This window comes from Cucurbita pepo, chromosome LG02 (assembly GCF_002806865.2).
Source record: "Cucurbita pepo subsp. pepo cultivar mu-cu-16 chromosome LG02, ASM280686v2, whole genome shotgun sequence".
NCBI lineage: Eukaryota > Viridiplantae > Streptophyta > Magnoliopsida > Cucurbitales > Cucurbitaceae > Cucurbita > Cucurbita pepo.
Genome location: NC_036639.1, coordinates 4,909,052 through 4,928,475, shown reverse-complemented (window position 1 = coordinate 4,928,475; position 19,424 = coordinate 4,909,052). Strand labels below are relative to the sequence as shown.

The window sequence follows — 19,424 nt, the reverse complement described above, 5'->3', positions numbered from 1 at the left end:
TCCCCCCCCCCCCCCCCCGCCCCCGAATTAGTTCATTTTCTCACTAAAACTTCAATACATAGGGTCAAGTTGATCATTGAGGAGATTGAAAGGGAAGAAGAGGCTTTACGGCAAGATCTTTACTCGGCAGACAGAAAGTTCGCTGAATATTACAATGTATATGACAGGAAGTTTATTTAATGAGTTCTTTTTATCCATTTTGTCAAAGGTTAATTGCATGACTTTCTAATATTTCGTTCAAACTAGGTTCTTGAGCAGATATTGGGAGTATTAATTAAGCTTGTCAAAGATTTGAAGCTGCGGCATCAACATAAATATGTAATTATTGTTATTTTCTACCATAATGGATGGTTAAATTTGCAGGATTGATTTCAATTATTAGTTTTTGTTTTTAACTTTGTAACTTCAGCACATTTAACCTGGTTAAACTCAAATTATGTAGGACGATCTCCAGAAAACATGGCTGTGCAAAAGGTGTGAGACGATGAATGCGAAACTGAGGTCTGTTATAACTCGATGTTCATTGGATCCTTGTGCTAATTAAACAATTCAATATTCATACAATCTTCTTTCATGTGTCAAACATCTGTTGAGCTCTCATGCTGGAGTGTGGCGATATCTGAAATGCGCCGACACTGACACTCTACAAAAGAAATAGTCTGCACTTTATAGTTGTTATTTGCATGTGTTCAATCAGCACATCCTGACTGAGCTCTTCATAGCATTGTGGAAATTCACTTTCATTTTCCCCTCCTGCATCTCTTTTTTGGAGCAGAATACCATTTTAACTGCAAATTTTGTTTTATTTCTCTAAATATGCGATGATCACGCTGTCGTAATTATGTACTTCATTTTTCAGTGTTTTAGAGCACGTTCTCTTGCTAGAGACTTACACACAGGAATCTATACCAGCCCTTCATAAAATAAGGTATTGTCCGAGTATATTCCTTTTAGTAGACCAGCGTATTATCTTCAAGGTAAATATAATTTGTAATGTTCTTTTTACAGAAAGTATCTTGTTGAAGCAACGGAGGAAGCTTCTATTTCTTATAATAAAGCAGTAAGTTTCTCTCTCTTTCTCTGTCTTGTCTCTCTTTATATGGTAAGAAACGGGAATATATTCAAGGGAAATTGAAAAAAAGAGACAAACTAACCACCAAGGATAACTGAGCTCTGTTTAGAGAAAACTATAACAAGTAGCACCTCCAATCTGAGGCCAGTCAAAATAACTCCAGTAAAAATGCAATAAACGATTTTTCTCTATCTTGGAAGGTTCTGTGTTTTTTTTTTTTTTTTTTTTTTTTTTTTTTTNAAAAAAGAAAAAAGGAGCTCTAACCACACTTCCTTGGCACTTTAGCTTTGTTTTTCAGCCACCATGTACCATATAGAACAACTATATGTTCATCAATGGCATTGCTGTGTTTTTCAATCATACAACAACCATCATAGTATGCCTGCAGTCAGATGTCAAAAACCAAAGCAAAAAGTAAAAATAGAAAGAAGCAAGTCCTTCTCAAACAATCATCCCATGGATATCAGTGTGAGATCCCACGTCGGTTGGAGAGAGGAACGAAAGCATTCTTATAAGGGTGTGGAAACCTCTCCCTACCAGGCGTGTTTTAAAATCTTGAGGGGAAGTTCGAAAATAAAAGCCCAAAGAAGACAATATCTTCTAGAAGTGGGCTTAGACCGTTACAAATGGAATCAAGTTAGTCATCGAGCAGTGTACTAACGAGGACGCTGGGCCCCCAAGAGGGTGGATTGTGAGAACCCACATCGGTTGAAGAGGGGAACAAAGCATTCCTTATAAGGGTGTGGAAACCTCTCCCTGTTTTAAAACATTGAGGGAAAGCTTGGAAGGGAAAGCCCAAAAAAGATAATATCTACTAGTGGTGTTTAGTTAACTCTCACAGCGTTGACAATTAAAGATGCAATAAGCACTCTTATTATTCTCCTGCTTTTGCAATCTAACCCCACTCTTAGATCAACTTGCAACCATGGTTTGCTTACTTTTATGTCTACCTTCGGACTTCGCCAGTGCGTTCTACGTCATTTAACTTTACATTTCTGCTAGGTCACTCGACTCCGTGAGTATCAAGGTGTAGACCCTCATTTCGACACAATTGCGAGGCAGTACCATGATATTGTAATGGTAATGTCTTGGGAAATAGCTTACCATTATCACCCTCTTTGTTGAAAATGGGTTAGAAGAGAAAACTCATAAGTAAGTTTTGCACACTTTTATTTTGCAGAAACTGGAGAATATGCAATGGACAATTCACCAAGTTGAGATGGACTTGAAACGCTTGCCAGATCAGTCAAGTACATGAAACATTTTTCATAGAATTTGTTCATTTGTCTGTATTGCTTCGTTTATTGTATTATGATCTGTTTGAAGTTAATATATTTTGTTTTTTCATCAGCAGCCTGTTCATAATGTATGATTTTTTGTCTTCTCAAATGTTTAGTTTCAATTGATCTCAGCCATTCTTCTGGTTTTTATGGTAAGTGTCACTACAAGAAAGAGAATTAGCCAAGAAAAATCTTGTTCAATGATAAAATTTTGAGAAAAATATGGTGGTGCATAAAATCCTTTAAAATTGCTCTAATTTACGTGTTTTGCAAGTATTATTACGGAGAATTTCAATAGGTCAGCTCAAATTCATCACTAATAGATATTATTCGTTTTCGTTTGTTATGTATCGTTGTCAGTTTCACGATTTTTAAAACACTGTTAGAGAGATGTTTTTACACCCTTATAAAGAATGATTCGCTATTCTCTGCAATCACAACTCCTTGAGGACTCAGCGTCCTTGTTGACAGGTGTCTAAGCTTGGATACTATTTATTAGTCTACATTGTTTTTTAATTGATTTTAGGCTAAGTTTGGGATTAACGTAACTTACAACATAATAGTAAGAAAGTCCTTTTCGTTAAAGTAAATTAATGTTTTATAAATTTTAATAGTAGGTTTTTCAGTAAATGAATATTAAATTATTGCTACTAAATTACACGTATTATTAAAATATATATATTGTTTGCATATTATTTATTGGGTATGGTAGGTATTTTCAAATAAATAATTTTAAAAAATATATATTTCGGATCATAGATATCTAAATTTTTTCGAGTAATCTTAAATTAATTATTTTTCTTAATTTACAGTTAATTTCTTTTAAAAATATTAATAGTGAGTATTATTTAAAATAAAAAAAAAAGTTTAATAATAATTAATTTTAAGATTTATTAAAAATGATTCATGTTAAATTGGGGCCCACCCAGAACCCCCGGCTTGGCCCACTTGGACCGGACCGTCCTTTTCTCCAATCGGATCCCGGTAGCGTTAGCGTTGAATGAACGCGTCTATATTCACCGCACTTAAACCATATTTTAAAAGAGACTTATTTTATTGTACACGTCAGCGAAGATCTGACCGTCCATTACTAATCTTGGCCGTCCACGTCATCTCCCTACATGTTCGAGAACAATCCTGACCCCATTCGGATGCGAATTCGTGATGGAAACAAACGGATTCTTGCCGCTTTCCCCAAAATCTCTATAAATAATCCCTATACCGCTCAGCGTTGGTCTCATCATTCGTTGTCCGTTCGCTGTTCTTCACTACCTTCTCGTAAGTCTTTGATCCCTTCTGAATAGTTGAATCAGTATTCTGATTGTTAGCTCTACTTTAACTTGTGTTCCTGTTGTTGTTGCTGGATTTATCTTTTTGCTACTTTGATTTGTGGTTTATGCTCATTTGACTTGATGATTTGATGATCGTCGTTGGGAGATTTCTGTTTAGATTGGATTTTAGTTTGTATCGGCCGGATTCTCGTCTTGCTTGATACGATTCTGTTGTTGCGTTCTTTCGTGAAGTCGTGGATGATCTACGGTTTTTCTTTCTGGATTCGTTGTTTTGTTGTTGGAGTATTTGGTTTGATGATCGAGGAGATTCATCGTTCTGGATTCTTGTCCTGTTGTTCTCTACATGTTTAGATTGGGTCTTAGTTTGTATCGGCCGGATTCTCGTCGTGCTTGTTTAGATTCTGTTGTTCGGTTCGTTTATTTAAGTCATGGATGATCTAGGGTTGTTCTTTCTGTGTTCGTTGTTTTGTTGTTTGAGCGTTAGGGTTTATGAGTATTTGGTCAGATGATCGTCAGGAGATTCATCGTTCTGGATTCTTGTCCTGTAGTTCTCTTCATGTTTAGATTGGGTTTTAGTTTGTATCGGCCGGATTCTCGTCTTGCTTGGTAAGATTCTGTTGTTCGGTTCGTTTATTGAAGTCATGGATGATCTAGGGTTTTTCTTTCTGGATTCGTTGTTTTGTTGTTTGAGCTTTAGGTTTTATGAGTATATGGTTAGGTGATCGTCAGAAGATTCATCGTTGTTCTCTTCATTTGTTCAAGTGTTTTCTTATACGAAAAACCGTTTAATCCGGCCATGGATGAACAGGGGATTTGTTGTTGTTCATTGGTATTGATTGTATCTGATCCGCTTTGGGGTTTCTGTTGATTGGAAGCCATTGATTGTGGGAGTTGGCGTTTAAAGATAAGCCAAGGCTTACTTCTATCCATATTGATATTGATATCTATGATGTGTTCCAGATTGTGGGTGTTCGAGTTTTGATCCAAACAAGGTTGATGGTTGAAATAGACGTCCAAATCCCATCCGCATACGATCCATTCGCAGACGCCAAGGACTCTGATGCCCCAGGAGGCAAAGAGTATGTTCATATCCGCGTGCAGCAGAGGAATGGCAAGAAGTGCTTGACAACAGTCCAGGGTCTGAAGAAGGATTTCAGCTACGAGAAGATCCTCAAAGACGTGAAGAAGGAGTTCTGTTGTAATGGTAACGTCGTCCAAGACAAAGAATTGGGGAAGATAATTCAGCTTCAAGGCGATCAGCGCAAGAACGTGTCTCAGTTCCTGGTTCAGGCTGGGATTGTGAAGAAGNTAACTTACAACATAATAGTAAGAAAGTCCTTTTCGTTAAAGTAAATTAATGTTTTATAAATTTTAATAGTAGGTTTTTCAGTAAATGAATATTAAATTATTGCTACTAAATTACACGTATTATTAAAATATATATATTGTTTGCATATTATTTATTGGGTATGGTAGGTATTTTCAAATAAATAATTTTAAAAAATATATATTTCGGATCATAGATATCTAAATTTTTTCGAGTAATCTTAAATTAATTATTTTTCTTAATTTACAGTTAATTTCTTTTAAAAATATTAATAGTGAGTATTATTTAAAATAAAAAAAAAAGTTTAATAATAATTAATTTTAAGATTTATTAAAAATGATTCATGTTAAATTGGGGCCCACCCAGAACCCCCGGCTTGGCCCACTTGGACCGGACCGTCCTTTTCTCCAATCGGATCCCGGTAGCGTTAGCGTTGAATGAACGCGTCTATATTCACCGCACTTAAACCATATTTTAAAAGAGACTTATTTTATTGTACACGTCAGCGAAGATCTGACCGTCCATTACTAATCTTGGCCGTCCACGTCATCTCCCTACATGTTCGAGAACAATCCTGACCCCATTCGGATGCGAATTCGTGATGGAAACAAACGGATTCTTGCCGCTTTCCCCAAAATCTCTATAAATAATCCCTATACCGCTCAGCGTTGGTCTCATCATTCGTTGTCCGTTCGCTGTTCTTCACTACCTTCTCGTAAGTCTTTGATCCCTTCTGAATAGTTGAATCAGTATTCTGATTGTTAGCTCTACTTTAACTTGTGTTCCTGTTGTTGTTGCTGGATTTATCTTTTTGCTACTTTGATTTGTGGTTTATGCTCATTTGACTTGATGATTTGATGATCGTCGTTGGGAGATTTCTGTTTAGATTGGATTTTAGTTTGTATCGGCCGGATTCTCGTCTTGCTTGATACGATTCTGTTGTTGCGTTCTTTCGTGAAGTCGTGGATGATCTACGGTTTTTCTTTCTGGATTCGTTGTTTTGTTGTTGGAGTATTTGGTTTGATGATCGAGGAGATTCATCGTTCTGGATTCTTGTCCTGTTGTTCTCTACATGTTTAGATTGGGTCTTAGTTTGTATCGGCCGGATTCTCGTCGTGCTTGTTTAGATTCTGTTGTTCGGTTCGTTTATTTAAGTCATGGATGATCTAGGGTTGTTCTTTCTGTGTTCGTTGTTTTGTTGTTTGAGCGTTAGGGTTTATGAGTATTTGGTCAGATGATCGTCAGGAGATTCATCGTTCTGGATTCTTGTCCTGTAGTTCTCTTCATGTTTAGATTGGGTTTTAGTTTGTATCGGCCGGATTCTCGTCTTGCTTGGTAAGATTCTGTTGTTCGGTTCGTTTATTGAAGTCATGGATGATCTAGGGTTTTTCTTTCTGGATTCGTTGTTTTGTTGTTTGAGCTTTAGGTTTTATGAGTATATGGTTAGGTGATCGTCAGAAGATTCATCGTTGTTCTCTTCATTTGTTCAAGTGTTTTCTTATACGAAAAACCGTTTAATCCGGCCATGGATGAACAGGGGATTTGTTGTTGTTCATTGGTATTGATTGTATCTGATCCGCTTTGGGGTTTCTGTTGATTGGAAGCCATTGATTGTGGGAGTTGGCGTTTAAAGATAAGCCAAGGCTTACTTCTATCCATATTGATATTGATATCTATGATGTGTTCCAGATTGTGGGTGTTCGAGTTTTGATCCAAACAAGGTTGATGGTTGAAATAGACGTCCAAATCCCATCCGCATACGATCCATTCGCAGACGCCAAGGACTCTGATGCCCCAGGAGGCAAAGAGTATGTTCATATCCGCGTGCAGCAGAGGAATGGCAAGAAGTGCTTGACAACAGTCCAGGGTCTGAAGAAGGATTTCAGCTACGAGAAGATCCTCAAAGACGTGAAGAAGGAGTTCTGTTGTAATGGTAACGTCGTCCAAGACAAAGAATTGGGGAAGATAATTCAGCTTCAAGGCGATCAGCGCAAGAACGTGTCTCAGTTCCTGGTTCAGGCTGGGATTGTGAAGAAGGATCAGATCAAAATCCATGGATTTTAAGCAACTTGTTTTATAGTTCATCGAATTGAATCTGTTTCTGTGTTTTCTTTTGAATGGATCTTGTGATGGCTGTCTGTGATGACGACTTGTTAGCAATAAAATGTTTGATTCTGGGTAACTTTTGTGGTCTTTCATGTTCATAGCAGGATGTTTCAAGCTTTTAACCTCTCATAAGATTGTTTTAAATCATGTTCTTGTGGGAGTTTCAAACCTTTAGCTTCAACTTTATATCAATTTCATCATGCAAATCTCCATGAACATTTGAATTCATAACATTAATTAAAAATAAATAAATATAATTTATAACCATCTATTTTATCCGTATTTAGTTTCTTTTAAAAGTCTTGAATCATCGAGAACCGTCTTCCTGCAATGGTTTTATATTGTCTATTTTGAACATAAGCTCTCATGGCTTTGATTTGTGTTTTCCAAAAGGCCTCACACCAATGGAGAGAGTATTACTCTCTAGATTATAATATTTTTAGATTATAAACTCATGATCATTCTCTAAATTAACTAGGGGAACTTTCATCGAGAATCGTAATTCATCGAGAATCGTAAAAGAACGAATTTTCTAGAACTCTTGACTAGCTTACAAAGAAACACCCATGATCATTCCTTAACACTAACCGGTAATCGTAAAAGAACGAAACAGAAGACACTAATCGAGAATCATAAAAGAACGGATTTTCAAGAAACGTCTTAAAAGACTCTTAACTAAAAATTTTAACCTATAAACAACATTTCTTTGTTTTATTATCTATTTTTCTACGTATATTTTTAAAATTAAAACAAATAGTTTTTTAAAAATATATATTTTTTATTTATGGTTTTAGGTAAGAATTCAAATATTTTATTATTGTGAAGAAAAAAAAAACATTAATTTTTAAAACAAAAACTAAAAATTTAAAGACAAAACACTTTTTTTATATTTAAATTTTTAGCTCAATTAAAAAATGTCACATTTTTAAAAGCTACATTTTTTATTTTTTAAAACTTATTCTTGCAAAAACACCCTCATAAAATCATAATTGATTTGAAAAAGAATCTCGAGATAAAGTAGTTATTTATTTATTAGCAAAATAAATGCGGCCATTAAAATTTAAATTTTCATCCAATAAATTTAATTAATTTAATTACAATATGGAATATTTTTTTCATTTAATTCGTAAAGAAAATGGAACATTGACTTTGTTGTATATTGATCATTGACTTTAATTCTATCTACCGAACATTAGGTTCGATCATACTTAATACGTGTAACTAAAACATTAAACTCGTACCAAATCCTATATATGTGTGTCTAAATACACTAATTAAACTTTAAATACTCGATTACCGATCAACCTAAACATAAACTCAATTGATTAAAATATATATTAACGATTAAGATATCAGAGGTTTGAATTATAGTCGGGATCCCGAAAAGATCATTTTTTCTCATTAAATTCACCAAATTGGAATTTTATCTACTTTCTGGGGGATTTCATTAATGCCTCTGCCTATTCTCTAAGTCTTTGTTAGGTTATGCTTTAAAGACGTAAGGTCGATGGACGAAAAGCCCTTCTCGTCTCTGTTTCTACTACCTATTTTAATCTCCGTCTTTACAAAATTGCATATAGTGAGTCAAGAATTTCACGGATTTTGCTTTACTATGTTGACGATGGTGTGGTGGTTGGTTGAGTTCAAGGAGGAGGTTTTCTATACGACTCTTTGCTTCTTTGTCAATTCGTTCAAGACGATCCTTTTCGCTTTGTATCTATGCCTTCTTGCTTTAGGTATGTATACGATCTTCTTTTGAAAAATTATTCAAGTGACTTGACCATTACGAATCACGGGTTTCCACAATACTATGATATTGTCCACTTGTGGGACTCCCTCCCAACAATCCTCAACAGTAAATACGTATTTTACTTCTGACATTTACAGTAGGTGCAATGGTCGGGACAGTGGTCGGAGCTTTCAAAGGCCATGGCACTGACATCGACACTATTGTCGGTGCCACCGTAGCACTTCAACTATTGAACTACACAACGTTTGGATATAGATATTCTTTCCCAAATGTACGGTTTTCTTCTTCTTCTTCTTCTTCTTTTAGTAAAACAAATACTCGTGCTTAACTTTTGGATAAAACTTTCAGGCGAGCGACTTATCGGAGCATATACACCGAGAGATATCGGAGTTCGTCGATGCCGCTGCCGGAGAAAGTTGTGTGAAAGGGATGCCAATGGAGAGTGTCCAAAAGTTGGCTGTTTCTGAATATGATCACCGCAAGATGAACAGCTCCATTTCTTGTTCCATTTGCTTAGAGGTATCATAATTTATATAAAATAAAAATATTTAAATTATATATATATATATATATATATATATTTATTTATATTTATTTATGATTAAGAATGAAAAATAGAAATAGAATTGGAATCAAATATATTCTCATTAATATTCCTCTCCTTTAAATAGGATACAAGTCACCAATTAATACTTATGAAAATATAAATTAATTAAATATTAAAAATAAAATAAAATATACTATAAATTTATAAAAGAAAGAATATTAATATATAATATCTCAGATATATTTCATAAATATATATATATATATATATATATATATATATATATANTTATTTTATAATATTTTCAGAAATTTGAAGATGGAGAATTTGGGAGGAGACTTCCAAATTGTGATCATTTTTTCCACGTGGATTGCATAGATCAATGGCTACGATTGCATGGATCTTGCCCAAATTGTAGAAAAAATTGTATTTAAATAATATAAATTTTATTTTATTTTTGTTTATAGAAAATAAGATATATATATATATATATAAATTATTATAAATAGTATTTTAAATAGTTAATTACCCCTTGGTTTTGTGGGTTTTATATTTAATACGTCATAAATTTTTAATTTTGATTTTAATATATCTCAATCTCAAATTTTTTTAATTTTATATTTAATAAGTTTTTAATATATTAATATTTTAAAAAAATTAACGGGTTTATTAGATATAAAATTAAAAATTATCACCCTAAATATATAATATTAAAATTTTTAATTGAGATACAAAAATTTATAATGTAATTCATTTTAAAATTAAAATAAACCAATCATAATTAGAAGAATCCACTGGGTCGGGTCGGGTCGGGTTAGACATGAGCCGACAACCAAACAGCCCAACTCCAGGTTTGGTCCGCCCACTAGTTACCTGTAGCCCAACCTAGAAGCCATGCCAGCTCATCCATGTTTCACTTCAGCCCGGCCCATATAAAGCCCAATTTCAGACTTCAACCCAGCCCAACAAAGTTTATTATTATTATTATTTTTTTTTTAAGTAAAATTTAAGAATATTTTTATTAATTTAGGGTTCATAATTTAATCCACAAATTAAACTAATAAAGGTTCCCAAAATGGATTGGAATCTACATACTTCAACGGATGAAATCAAGAACTAAAGAAAAAAATCGGAACCTTTTGGAACACTTCCGAGTTCACCTCGAATCTCGTTTTCTGTCGTAAGACAAAAGCTCGTCGTCCTGTCAATGGTGGGGACACTTTCGATTCGCCTCGAGCGCCTTCATGTATAATTTAATTAGCCGCATCCAACAAAATCTGGCGTTAACGAGCATTGGCAACCGGAAATTTGAAACGGCTTCTTGATTGATTTTTTCTTCGATCGATTCATAAGGAAAAGGAAAGCGTATCTGATTCCTTTCTTTCATCCATCTGTTATCTTCTATTTTGGTCGTCTTCGACTTTATTGCTGGTAAATCTCTTCTCCTTCTTCTGTACGCAGAATTGGATCTAGAAATTTCTCGGGTTTGAGCTATTGTGTTCGTGTTTTGGTCGAATTCGATCTGGTATTTGCAATTTGTGATTGATTATAGCGATTTAGTTTTGTAGTTTGAGAAGAGGGTTTTTCAAAGGATACGTTTGTGTGAGTTTATGTGTATAGCTACAAGGCTAGAAGCTTTGTTTTCTGAAAGGTTTTGCATATTTTGACTTTGTTAATCGCCTTCTGTTTATGTTTTTCTTTTTCTGTCTGGGCTTTTGAATGCTATGCTTGTGCATTGAGATGTTCTTGTTCTTGGTTATGTTCTGCTAGTGATTTCATTGCTTATTTGTGTATGGAATGTGAAGTTTATTGAAGCACCATCCCTTGATTGAATTGATTTCAGGTAATATTTACTCATACTATGGAAGGTACAATTCTTAGAAGGGTTATTCCATCAGATAACAGTTGCCTCTTCAATGCTGTTGGGTAAACTTCAAATTACTTGCCTATTCATTCCGGATAATGATTAAGAGATAGGAAGCTGTATAGTCTATAAAATGGGTATATTTAAGTTGTGATATGTCAATATGTGAGATCCCACATCGGTTGGAGAGGAGAACGAAACATTCCTTATAAGGGTGTGGAAACCTTTCTCTAATAGATGCGTTTTAAAACCTTGAGAGAAAGCCTAAACAGGACAATATCTGTTAGCAGTGAGCTTGGGATGTTACAAATGGTATCAGAGCCAGACACTGAGTGGTGTGCCAGTGAGGACGTTGGACCCCTAGGGGGTGGATTGTGAGACCCCACATCTATTGGAGAGGGGAATGAAACATTCTTCCCTAGTAAACGCATTTTAAAACCTTGAGAGAAAGCCCAAAGAGGACAATATCTGCTAGCGGTGGGCTTGGGCCATTAAAAATGGTATTAAAACTAGATACTGAGTGATGTGCAAGCAAGAACGCTGGGCCCCCAAGGGGGTGGATTATGAGATCCCGCGTTGATTGGAGATTGGAGAAGGAAACGATAAAGAGAGTTTGAAGATAATAAGCTATAGGCTTCTTGACATAATTTTAAAGAAAAATATGGGTCCCCCTCTTGTTTGTGGCTGTACCACTGCCCGTTTCGAGTGTAAGTTCATGTACCAAGTTCAACTCTTTTTGAAACCCCTGAAATGTAATGAGCATACAAATACATTTGAAAATATAATGTTTAATGGGTCCTTTCCATTTTGATATTTTGGTGTTGTAGAAAATTCATTGTCAGTTGTACCCATGTCTCATGTTCATATTTGTGCTACTTCTGTTGTGCTTGATCTTTATCTTTTTTGTGTAATATATGTCAGTTATGTTATGGACCACGACAAAGACAAGGCTACCGAGCTAAGACAGGTTCTAATTCATCATATTTTATCGTTTTCGGAACCAGCTTTTACTGCTTTTCAATGCATCACTATTTCAGAGTTATTTTCAAATTCTAAATTCTTCGAAGGAAGATAGATCCAACCTGAACAACTTGCATTTAATTCCCTTGTAGTGTAGATATACTAAAAAATAAGTAGCAGAATTCTGTATGGCATGCTTGACCAAATTTTCGGTTGAGGAGGATAACGAAAAATTCTTTATAAGGGTGTGGAAACCTCTCCCTAGCAGACGCATTTTAAAAATCTTAAGGGGAAGCCCATAAGAGAAAGCCCAAAGAGGACAATATCTTCTAGCGGTAGACTTAGGCCGTTAGAGCATCGCTCTCCACCACACATCACTCCCAACACGCACACATAGAAACAAAAAGAACAAGGAAAAGGCATATGCTTAATCTATAGAATCATAGAGCCGAAAGAAATCTGGGATAGAACCCACACAGAAAAAGGCATGCTTAGCTACTTTTTTTACAAAATCGTATTTGAATTCTTTACTCTGAACATCTTGCACAATTGATTCTCTTTTAAGGTCATAGCTGCAACAGTAGCTAGTGATCCAACAAGGTATTCTGAAGCGTTTCTTGGAAAGCCAAATGAGGAGTACTGTGCTTGGATTCTTGATTCAGAGAAGTGGGGAGGTTTGTATCTCTATTATCTTGTAGATCTTCTTGTAGATCTTCAATGGAAGAGTTTTTATGAGATTTTCTTGTAGATCTTCAAAACATGTAGTTATCCTGCTGTTTCTTGTTTTCTAGCATTAGATTATGGGTTTGGTGTTTTGTTGAACTTGTGGAATGAACCCTTTTGGGGGTTTTCCTGTATTCTTAAAAGTTGTAAAAGTGTTCTGCCATTATGTAGCAGCTGAACCCAAATCTATATTACTTGAGAGAACGTGTTCTGCCATTATGTAGCAGCTGAACCCAAATCTATATTACTTGAGAGAACGTACTTTGGCATTTGAACGTGCCGGTGCACCTGGTTAGGCATCGGTTATATGCCATGTTAAGTACTCGATTTTCTTCTTTTCAAGTTTGTTTTCTCCGACGCAGGTGCCATTGAGCTTTCGATACTATCCGAATATTATGGACGTGAAATTGCAGCATACGACATCCAGACGACACGATGTGATTTGTATGGTCAGGTTAGGATTTTCTATTCCGATGACTCCATTGGCTCGGTAGGAATAATCTTTTTGACTTCCTGATGCTGATTATCTGTCATCTTTGACAGGAAAAGAAGTATTCAGAAAGGGTTCTGCTGATATATGACGGACTCCACTATGATGCTTTAGTTGTATGATTTTCTGATTTCCTTAAATTTGCATATTCATACGCTTTTCGCGTATGTTTTAAATTTATCGTTATTTGGAAATCGGGGGTACAGAGAAAGAGCTGTTTACAATGCACATTATCGGGTTTTTCGGTTTGAACATGTAAGGACCCAGATCCATCGCTAACAAATATTGTCCTCTTTGGGCTTTCCCTCTCGGACTTTCCCTCAAGGCTTTAAAATGCGTCTGCTGGGGGAAGGTTTCCACACCCTTATAAATGGTGATTTGTTCTCCTCCCCAACCAATGTGGGACATCACAATCCACCCTCCTTCGGGGCCCAGCGTCCTCGCTGACACTTTTTCCTTCCTCCAATCGATGTGGGACCGCCCCCAAATCCACCCCCCTTTGGGGCCTAGCGTCCTTACTGGCACACCGCCTCGTGTCTACCCCCCTTCGAGGAACAGCGAGAAGGCTGACACATCATCTGGAACCTAGCTCTGATATCATTTGTAAGGACCCAGATCCACCACTAGCAGATACTGTCCTCTTTAGGCTTCCCCTCAAGGCTTTAAAATGCGTCTGTTAGGGGAAGGTTTCCACACCCTTATAAATGATGATTTGTTCTCCTCCCCAACCAATGTGGGACATCACAATGAGGGCAACAAAGAGATGGAACATGAGCTCGGAAGCCCGAAAGGGAAAGCCCAAAGAGGACAATATCTGCTAGCGGTGGATTTGGGCCGTTACAAATGGTATCAGAGCCAGACACCGGACGATGTGCCAGCCTTCTCGATGTTCCCCGAAGGGGGGTAGACACGAGGCAGTGTGCTAGTAAGGACGCTGGGCCCCAAAGGGGAGTGGATTTGGGAGCGGTTCCACATCGATTGGAAGAAGGAAAGAGCGCCAGCGAGGACGCTGGGTCCTGAAGGGGGGTGGATTGTGATGTCCTACATTGGTTGGGGAGGAGAACAAACCACCATTTATAAGGGTGCGAAAACCTTCCCCTAGCAGACGCGTTTTAAAGCCTTGAGGGAAAGCCCAAAGAGGACAATATCTGCTAGCGGTGGATCTGAACCGTTACAGAACATGTGAGAAATATGCATAGTGTTTCATAGGTCAGATTACACGATTTCAATTATACATGGTCAAGCTGTCACCGTGCCATTTCTTAATACAAGAACGTTTTGCAGATTTGCATTTTGTTTCTTGCTTTGAGATATTTGATTACATAAAATGCAGCAAGATGACCTTCATAATATGTTCTTTTGGCATGAACAGAAGACTGTAAAAACTCGTGGTTGTCCCATGATTTCGCTCTGCCTGTTATCTTTCTACTCTGTCTTTGGTTGTGTCTGATATAGGCTTCCTGCATATTTGTCTCTGCTAGATGTCTCCATTTGAGGGAGCTCCAGAAGAATTTGATCAGACCATATTTTCTGTGAATAGAAACAGGAGCATTGGGCCCATTGAGGAGAGAGCTCTTCATTTTGTAAAAGAGCAGCAAAGGTAGGATCTTCTTCTGGTATCCTCTAAGCTCGACTCGTTTCTGGAACGTGGCTTGTTTTAGTTTACGTTTCTTCTTTGAATGATAAGTTGAGCTGCATGACTTCCCCCAAAAGTTGTCATTGGTACTATCATTCTCTGTTTGAATCAGTACAAATAACAATTCACAAGAGGAAAAGGTTGTAAGATAGGAAGAAATTCATTTTGAATATCTGTTTGCTTCTCACTTTGCAATGTATGGATATTTTCTTCTATCCGTTTTAGGAAACGGAGCTTCACCGACACCGCCAACTTCACTCTGCGCTGTGGGGTTTGCCAAATTGGAGTCATCGGCCAAACGGTATTCGTCGTCCAAATTTGATAGCTTCCTAAATTACTTCTTCAAACTCTTGTAACTCATTTGAAGAATCCAATGTCCAGGAGGCTGTAGAACACGCAAAAGCAACGGGTCATGTCAACTTTCAGGAGTATAGATGACATGAGGAATGTTGGGAAAAATAATTGGCTGATCGGTTTGAGCTTTATCGACTCCGATTGTTGAAGTACTGTGGCGTTCTGATTGTTGTAAGCTTATAGTACCTTTCGAAATCTTGATTGTCCAGGAAAGTGTCACATTTACTGACCAGAATGTTGTGTATTAGATTCAATAATCACAGAACAAAATCCGGCTGTTTTCCCAAGTGACTGAGCTTTTCTAATAGCAGTGATGTTTCCTGAGTTATATGTAATATTCCTAAAATATATTGAGAAGCGTTCAGCAGATCTATGGTTTATACCCGTAAAGGGAACTCGAACTCGAAAAGATGTTTGGAAGGCTATTAATCGATTGATAAGTGAAATATTTGATACATCTGGAGAAAATAGAGGCATGAACAAATCTCAGGAAGCAATCACTCACTGCCTCTATATCTTCTGTTTAAGGGCATGCCTTAGCTGCAGTTTCTGACTTTCTTTCACATTAATCTGGACTTTCCTCTGTCGAGCTATTCGAGCGTCACTTAAGTCGAAGGAACTCCACCGACCAATAAAATCTGGACTAGACCCGCCATTGCCTGATTCTGCTTCTGGTGATGATGCTATCCCATTCGACTCCTTTACTGGTATCGTCTTGATGTCCCCCCGACCGTTATTATGACCGGATTTCCATAGCCTCTTTGTTAAGTTTGATACTTTCTTTGATTTCTTTACAAGTTCTGAATAGACTTCACTGATGTTGATTGTTGTTTCCCAGTCTGTTCCACTCCCTGAGCCTGAGATGCTACTCTTTTTGCAATTCTTATTAGCAGCAGGTGGTATTGTGCATCCTTCCAGTGAATAACTCGAGTCCTGATCCTCAACTTGGCTCACTGTTTCCCATCCACTCTCGTCGTCTATGTCGCCATTCTGATCAATACACGCATGTGAGGCCATCAGGGTGCCATCCACCCGTTTAGCTGCATCCACAGTTAAGTCGGGGCTCGTTGTTCCAGCTTTCGGGATCTCGGTAGCTGGACTGTAAGAACCATATGGATTAACCTCCTTTTCTTGGTTTTCATCAAAGTTAAGTCCTTCAAGGATGGAGAAAATATCATCTGGCTTAGAAGGTTGGTAAGATAACTGCTTTATGTCTTGAACGTTCACTGCAGAAGCAGCCTGTCCTAGTAATATAGCTTCTCTCATCTCCTTAATATCTGAGATTGCTCCCCTTGATCTTAGGAAGTTTTCTAGATCTGAAACAAGCCTATTCATTTGAGAGTACTTCTCTTCTACAGCCACCTTGGCGTCGACCAGCTTCATTTGAACGCGCTCTTCGCGCCATACTTCTGCTAACTGCAACATCTTTCTCTCTTCTTCTGCTTCCTCTCTAAGTTTCGCAGATTCTCTCTTTGACGCCTCGATTTCCGCCTTGTCGTCTCCAATCTCTTTAGCAAGCTCTTCACACACTTGTTCAATCAACACCCTTTCTTTTCTTTCTTCTTCATAGTCCTGCATCAACTGCTTCACCAAAGACTTGGCATCAGCTAGCTCATGAACCAGTTTTGAATTGAAATGTTCTGCTCCTCTTCGGTTTTTTCTTTCATGGTTCAACTCGGTTCTGATACTTTCTATGAATACACGGATTTTCTCATGTTCCCTCATACGCCAAGCAGTCTTCTCCTTATCAACCTTTCTCAAGAAGCTCTTGAGCTTCTTTTTCGATACATGGCGTTCAGTTTCGAGTTCCAAAATGTGCACCCGTGCCTGCTTTAGTTCAGCTTGAAGTGCACATATAACCGAAACCAGGCTCATTTGTTGGTCAAGAAGCTCTGTTTGATTGTAAATATGGCCCCTTTCATCTGAAATTTTCGAGCCGATAGGGTCCCATTTAGTTGCCCCCTCCATAACTGAGTTGGAGAATTGAAAGAACGGCTCAAGCTAATGGCAGGAATGGCAGAAGAAAACGCTTCAAATTTATAGCAACAAATAAGAAATTGAAAGAGAGGAACATGAAAGTGATGTGACATTACCTTGCACAGAACGCCATTTCTCATACCAGAAGTTGATGGTTGGCTCTGTAACAGATCCCTTGTTTCGTTACTTAATATGTTGTTGTTATGATGGCGGAGAATTGGAACTCGAACATGGCCAGCAACTGGCTGCAAAGTGAACAATAAATGATCACAATGATGAACTGAACTGCAGAAGTAGAAGCCAAATTACACTGAATGCATGCCTTGGAACTCATTTCGTTTCTAAAACTCATCTAATCACAGTTCTCAGCCCAAAAACAAAGATCCAATTCGAAACTACAGATCAGTTTTCATAATTTCATTTCCCAGGAAGGAGAAAAATGCACATTCAATCTCCATAGAATGCAAGCAAATCACACAAACACAACAGCAATGTAAATTCCATCAAACTTTTCGAAGTTCGAGTCGATCGAGATTTCCAATTTCCAAGTAACAGTTACCTGAAATCCGATCCCCTGCTCCTTCGTTCGTCTCAAACCTCTCCCTCCTCCATCAGCGCTCACCTCCGGCTTCTGAAACCGCCAAAAACCAGCAGCGAGCTTCCTTGCCGATACATTCACGTCTCTTTCCCGACTCATCCTCCGAAGATCTTTCCCTCCGTTCTCCGATTCCGACTTCTTCTCGTCCTCGTCTCCCTCACCTTCACCATCGACTCTCTCCTCGACCTTCCACTTCAGAAGCGGAGTCTGCGGCCGACTCCTCTGCCCGGACTGCGCCAATTTCCTCTTAATCAACGAAAGATTTCGGATCCTCCGCCGAGAATCCCTCCGTGAACTTAACGTCTGCCGAAGATCCAATTCCGGCGATTGGTTCCCCGACTTCGGATTGAGCGAAGAAGCGAATGTAGGAACCCGTTGAGATTTCGCCAACACCGACAGCTTCACCGTCGTCTTCTCCATCCAGTTGGAAGATGGATGAGAGAAATCACAGTGAAGAGAATCGATTTTCCAGTTTTCTGAACGAGCTCGTAGAGCTATGACAGAGTGGAATTGACGAAAATACCCTTGAAAAAGATACCTTACGAAGAGATTTGTATTTAATTTAATGTTTCGATAATAAATATCTTGGTCAAAATTTTCTCTCCTTTATTAAATATCCCACACCTTTATTATCTTTTCTTTTTTCTTTTTTCTTTTTTTAGAATCTAGAGAAAGACCAATTACTTTTTTTTTTTTTTACCTTTGGTTAAAAAAAAATTCACCTATTAATTAATTTCCTAAACTAATAATTTAAAATTTACTATGGGTCTTGCAATTTACCCAATTAAAATTGCACTTTTTCAAAGTTTTTACCTACTATAATAAATCTCTAATTTTTAATTTTGAAGATATATTTCATATTTAATTTTGTGAGTAATAAATCTCTAATTAATTTGGTATATAATAGAATATTAAAAAATATTTTCAAAATGGAGAATAATTTAAAAATTAAGGAAAGGGTATAATTGTCAAAAATGAAAAGATATTTTAAACTTGCATATAAATTAATAGACATTTGGACAAAATACATTCAGAATTTTTGTAAATTGAACTAAATAAAGAAAAGGGGGCTGTGGCAGGTCGTCTCATGGATTCGTTTACGGGGAGCAAACGACACGTTCGTTAAAACCCACGCGCGTAAACAACCGCTGTAAAAACGCGCGTAAAACTTCGAACGTTAGGTATATAAATACGGCGTCGTTTCTGTCGCCGAAAAGACCTTTTTCCTAACATGGCGTCGAGCGTGAGAATCACTCTCCTATGTCTAGACTAACAAAGGATGGTTGCAAAGTGAACAGAAGTGGGCCCCGATTTGTCTGTACCAGGTATGGATTTTAATTTTTTGGACCAATGAAACGTTGACACGTGGATAGCGTTGTAGTTTGGTCCGAACATAATTGGGCTTCGAACCTGTTGATGTTGTATAATAATTACTTTATAAATTAATA

The 19,424-nt window shown here is 37.2% G+C and overlaps 5 protein-coding genes across 8 annotated transcripts in view; 4 read left to right on the top strand and 1 right to left on the bottom strand.

The window, feature by feature from the left end:
* Window positions 1-2,422, top strand: part of LOC111787468 (AUGMIN subunit 4) — a 5,617-nt gene extending 3,195 nt beyond the window's left edge. Inside the window, exons 7-13 of the mRNA XM_023667432.1 lie at window positions 63-156; window positions 247-318; window positions 443-501; window positions 860-928; window positions 1,009-1,060; window positions 2,075-2,152; window positions 2,253-2,422. Of these exons, the coding sequence (XP_023523200.1) occupies window positions 63-156; window positions 247-318; window positions 443-501; window positions 860-928; window positions 1,009-1,060; window positions 2,075-2,152; window positions 2,253-2,330 (502 nt within the window). The 3' untranslated portion in view covers window positions 2,331-2,422. The remainder of the gene's footprint in view (window positions 1-62; window positions 157-246; window positions 319-442; window positions 502-859; window positions 929-1,008; window positions 1,061-2,074; window positions 2,153-2,252) is intronic.
* Window positions 2,423-3,526: 1,104 nt separating this feature from the next.
* LOC111788841 (protein translation factor SUI1 homolog 2-like) lies at window positions 3,527-7,153 on the top strand. Of its 3 annotated transcripts, XM_023669388.1 has the most exons (3): window positions 3,527-3,630; window positions 4,605-4,934; window positions 6,991-7,153. In XM_023669388.1, the coding sequence occupies exons 2-3, from the start codon at window positions 4,641-4,643 to the stop codon at window positions 7,033-7,035; spliced, it is 339 nt and encodes a 112-aa protein (XP_023525156.1). In that variant the 5' UTR covers window positions 3,527-3,630; window positions 4,605-4,640; the 3' UTR covers window positions 7,036-7,153. The 3 variants fall into 3 exon arrangements, with proteins under 3 accessions (XP_023525156.1, XP_023525155.1, XP_023525157.1); XM_023669387.1 differs by lacking the exons at window positions 3,527-3,630; window positions 4,605-4,934 and adding an exon at window positions 5,580-5,686 and having other exon boundaries at window positions 6,661-7,153; XM_023669389.1 differs by lacking the exons at window positions 3,527-3,630; window positions 4,605-4,934 and adding an exon at window positions 5,720-6,306 and having other exon boundaries at window positions 6,661-7,153.
* Window positions 7,154-8,698: 1,545 nt separating this feature from the next.
* Window positions 8,699-9,808, top strand: LOC111787671 (putative RING-H2 finger protein ATL62). Its single transcript, XM_023667688.1, has 4 exons — window positions 8,699-8,813; window positions 8,965-9,098; window positions 9,176-9,346; window positions 9,683-9,808. Exons 1-4 carry the CDS (start codon window positions 8,699-8,701, stop codon window positions 9,806-9,808), a joined length of 546 nt encoding a protein of 181 aa, XP_023523456.1.
* A 638-nt stretch (window positions 9,809-10,446) lies between these two features.
* On the top strand, window positions 10,447-15,729 carry LOC111785429 (ubiquitin thioesterase OTU1). Of its 2 annotated transcripts, none has more exons than XM_023665820.1 (9): window positions 10,447-10,805; window positions 11,218-11,300; window positions 12,160-12,205; window positions 12,764-12,872; window positions 13,284-13,375; window positions 13,465-13,527; window positions 14,893-15,011; window positions 15,273-15,348; window positions 15,429-15,729. In XM_023665820.1, exons 2-9 carry the CDS (start codon window positions 11,236-11,238, stop codon window positions 15,483-15,485), a joined length of 627 nt encoding a protein of 208 aa, XP_023521588.1. In that variant the 5' UTR covers window positions 10,447-10,805; window positions 11,218-11,235; the 3' UTR covers window positions 15,486-15,729. The 2 variants fall into 2 exon arrangements, with proteins under 2 accessions (XP_023521588.1, XP_023521595.1); XM_023665827.1 differs by lacking the exon at window positions 10,447-10,805 and adding an exon at window positions 10,812-10,899.
* Window positions 15,730-15,812: 83 nt separating this feature from the next.
* LOC111785415 lies at window positions 15,813-18,484 on the bottom strand. The gene is made up of 3 exons (XM_023665813.1): window positions 17,938-18,484; window positions 17,495-17,623; window positions 15,813-17,402 (listed from the first exon to the last, which is right to left on the bottom strand). Exons 1-3 carry the CDS (start codon window positions 18,394-18,396, stop codon window positions 15,912-15,914), a joined length of 2,079 nt encoding a protein of 692 aa, XP_023521581.1. The 5' UTR covers window positions 18,397-18,484; the 3' UTR covers window positions 15,813-15,911.
* Window positions 18,485-19,424: the final 940 nt, after the last annotated feature.

Coding starts and splice junctions, on each gene's coding strand:
- LOC111788841 (XM_023669388.1), top strand. CDS start 4,641: ATGGTTGAAATAGACGTCCAAATCCCATCCGCATACGATCCATTCGCA. Junction 4,935..6,990: donor TGTCTCAGTTCCTGGTTCAG/GCTGGGATTGTG, acceptor TTCCTGGTTCAG/GCTGGGATTGTGAAGAAGGA.
- LOC111787671 (XM_023667688.1), top strand. CDS start 8,699: ATGGTGTGGTGGTTGGTTGAGTTCAAGGAGGAGGTTTTCTATACGACT. Junction 8,814..8,964: donor TCTATGCCTTCTTGCTTTAG/GTATGTATACGA, acceptor TGACATTTACAG/TAGGTGCAATGGTCGGGACA. Junction 9,347..9,682: donor CTTGTTCCATTTGCTTAGAG/GTATCATAATTT, acceptor TAATATTTTCAG/AAATTTGAAGATGGAGAATT.
- LOC111785429 (XM_023665820.1), top strand. CDS start 11,236: ATGGAAGGTACAATTCTTAGAAGGGTTATTCCATCAGATAACAGTTGC. Junction 11,301..12,159: donor TGCCTCTTCAATGCTGTTGG/GTAAACTTCAAA, acceptor AATATATGTCAG/TTATGTTATGGACCACGACA. Junction 12,873..13,283: donor TGATTCAGAGAAGTGGGGAG/GTTTGTATCTCT, acceptor TCTCCGACGCAG/GTGCCATTGAGCTTTCGATA.
- LOC111785415 (XM_023665813.1), bottom strand. CDS start 18,396: ATGGAGAAGACGACGGTGAAGCTGTCGGTGTTGGCGAAATCTCAACGG. Junction 17,624..17,937: donor AGCAGGGGATCGGATTTCAG/GTAACTGTTACT, acceptor TTCACTTTGCAG/CCAGTTGCTGGCCATGTTCG. Junction 17,403..17,494: donor GAAATGGCGTTCTGTGCAAG/GTAATGTCACAT, acceptor TCCTGCCATTAG/CTTGAGCCGTTCTTTCAATT.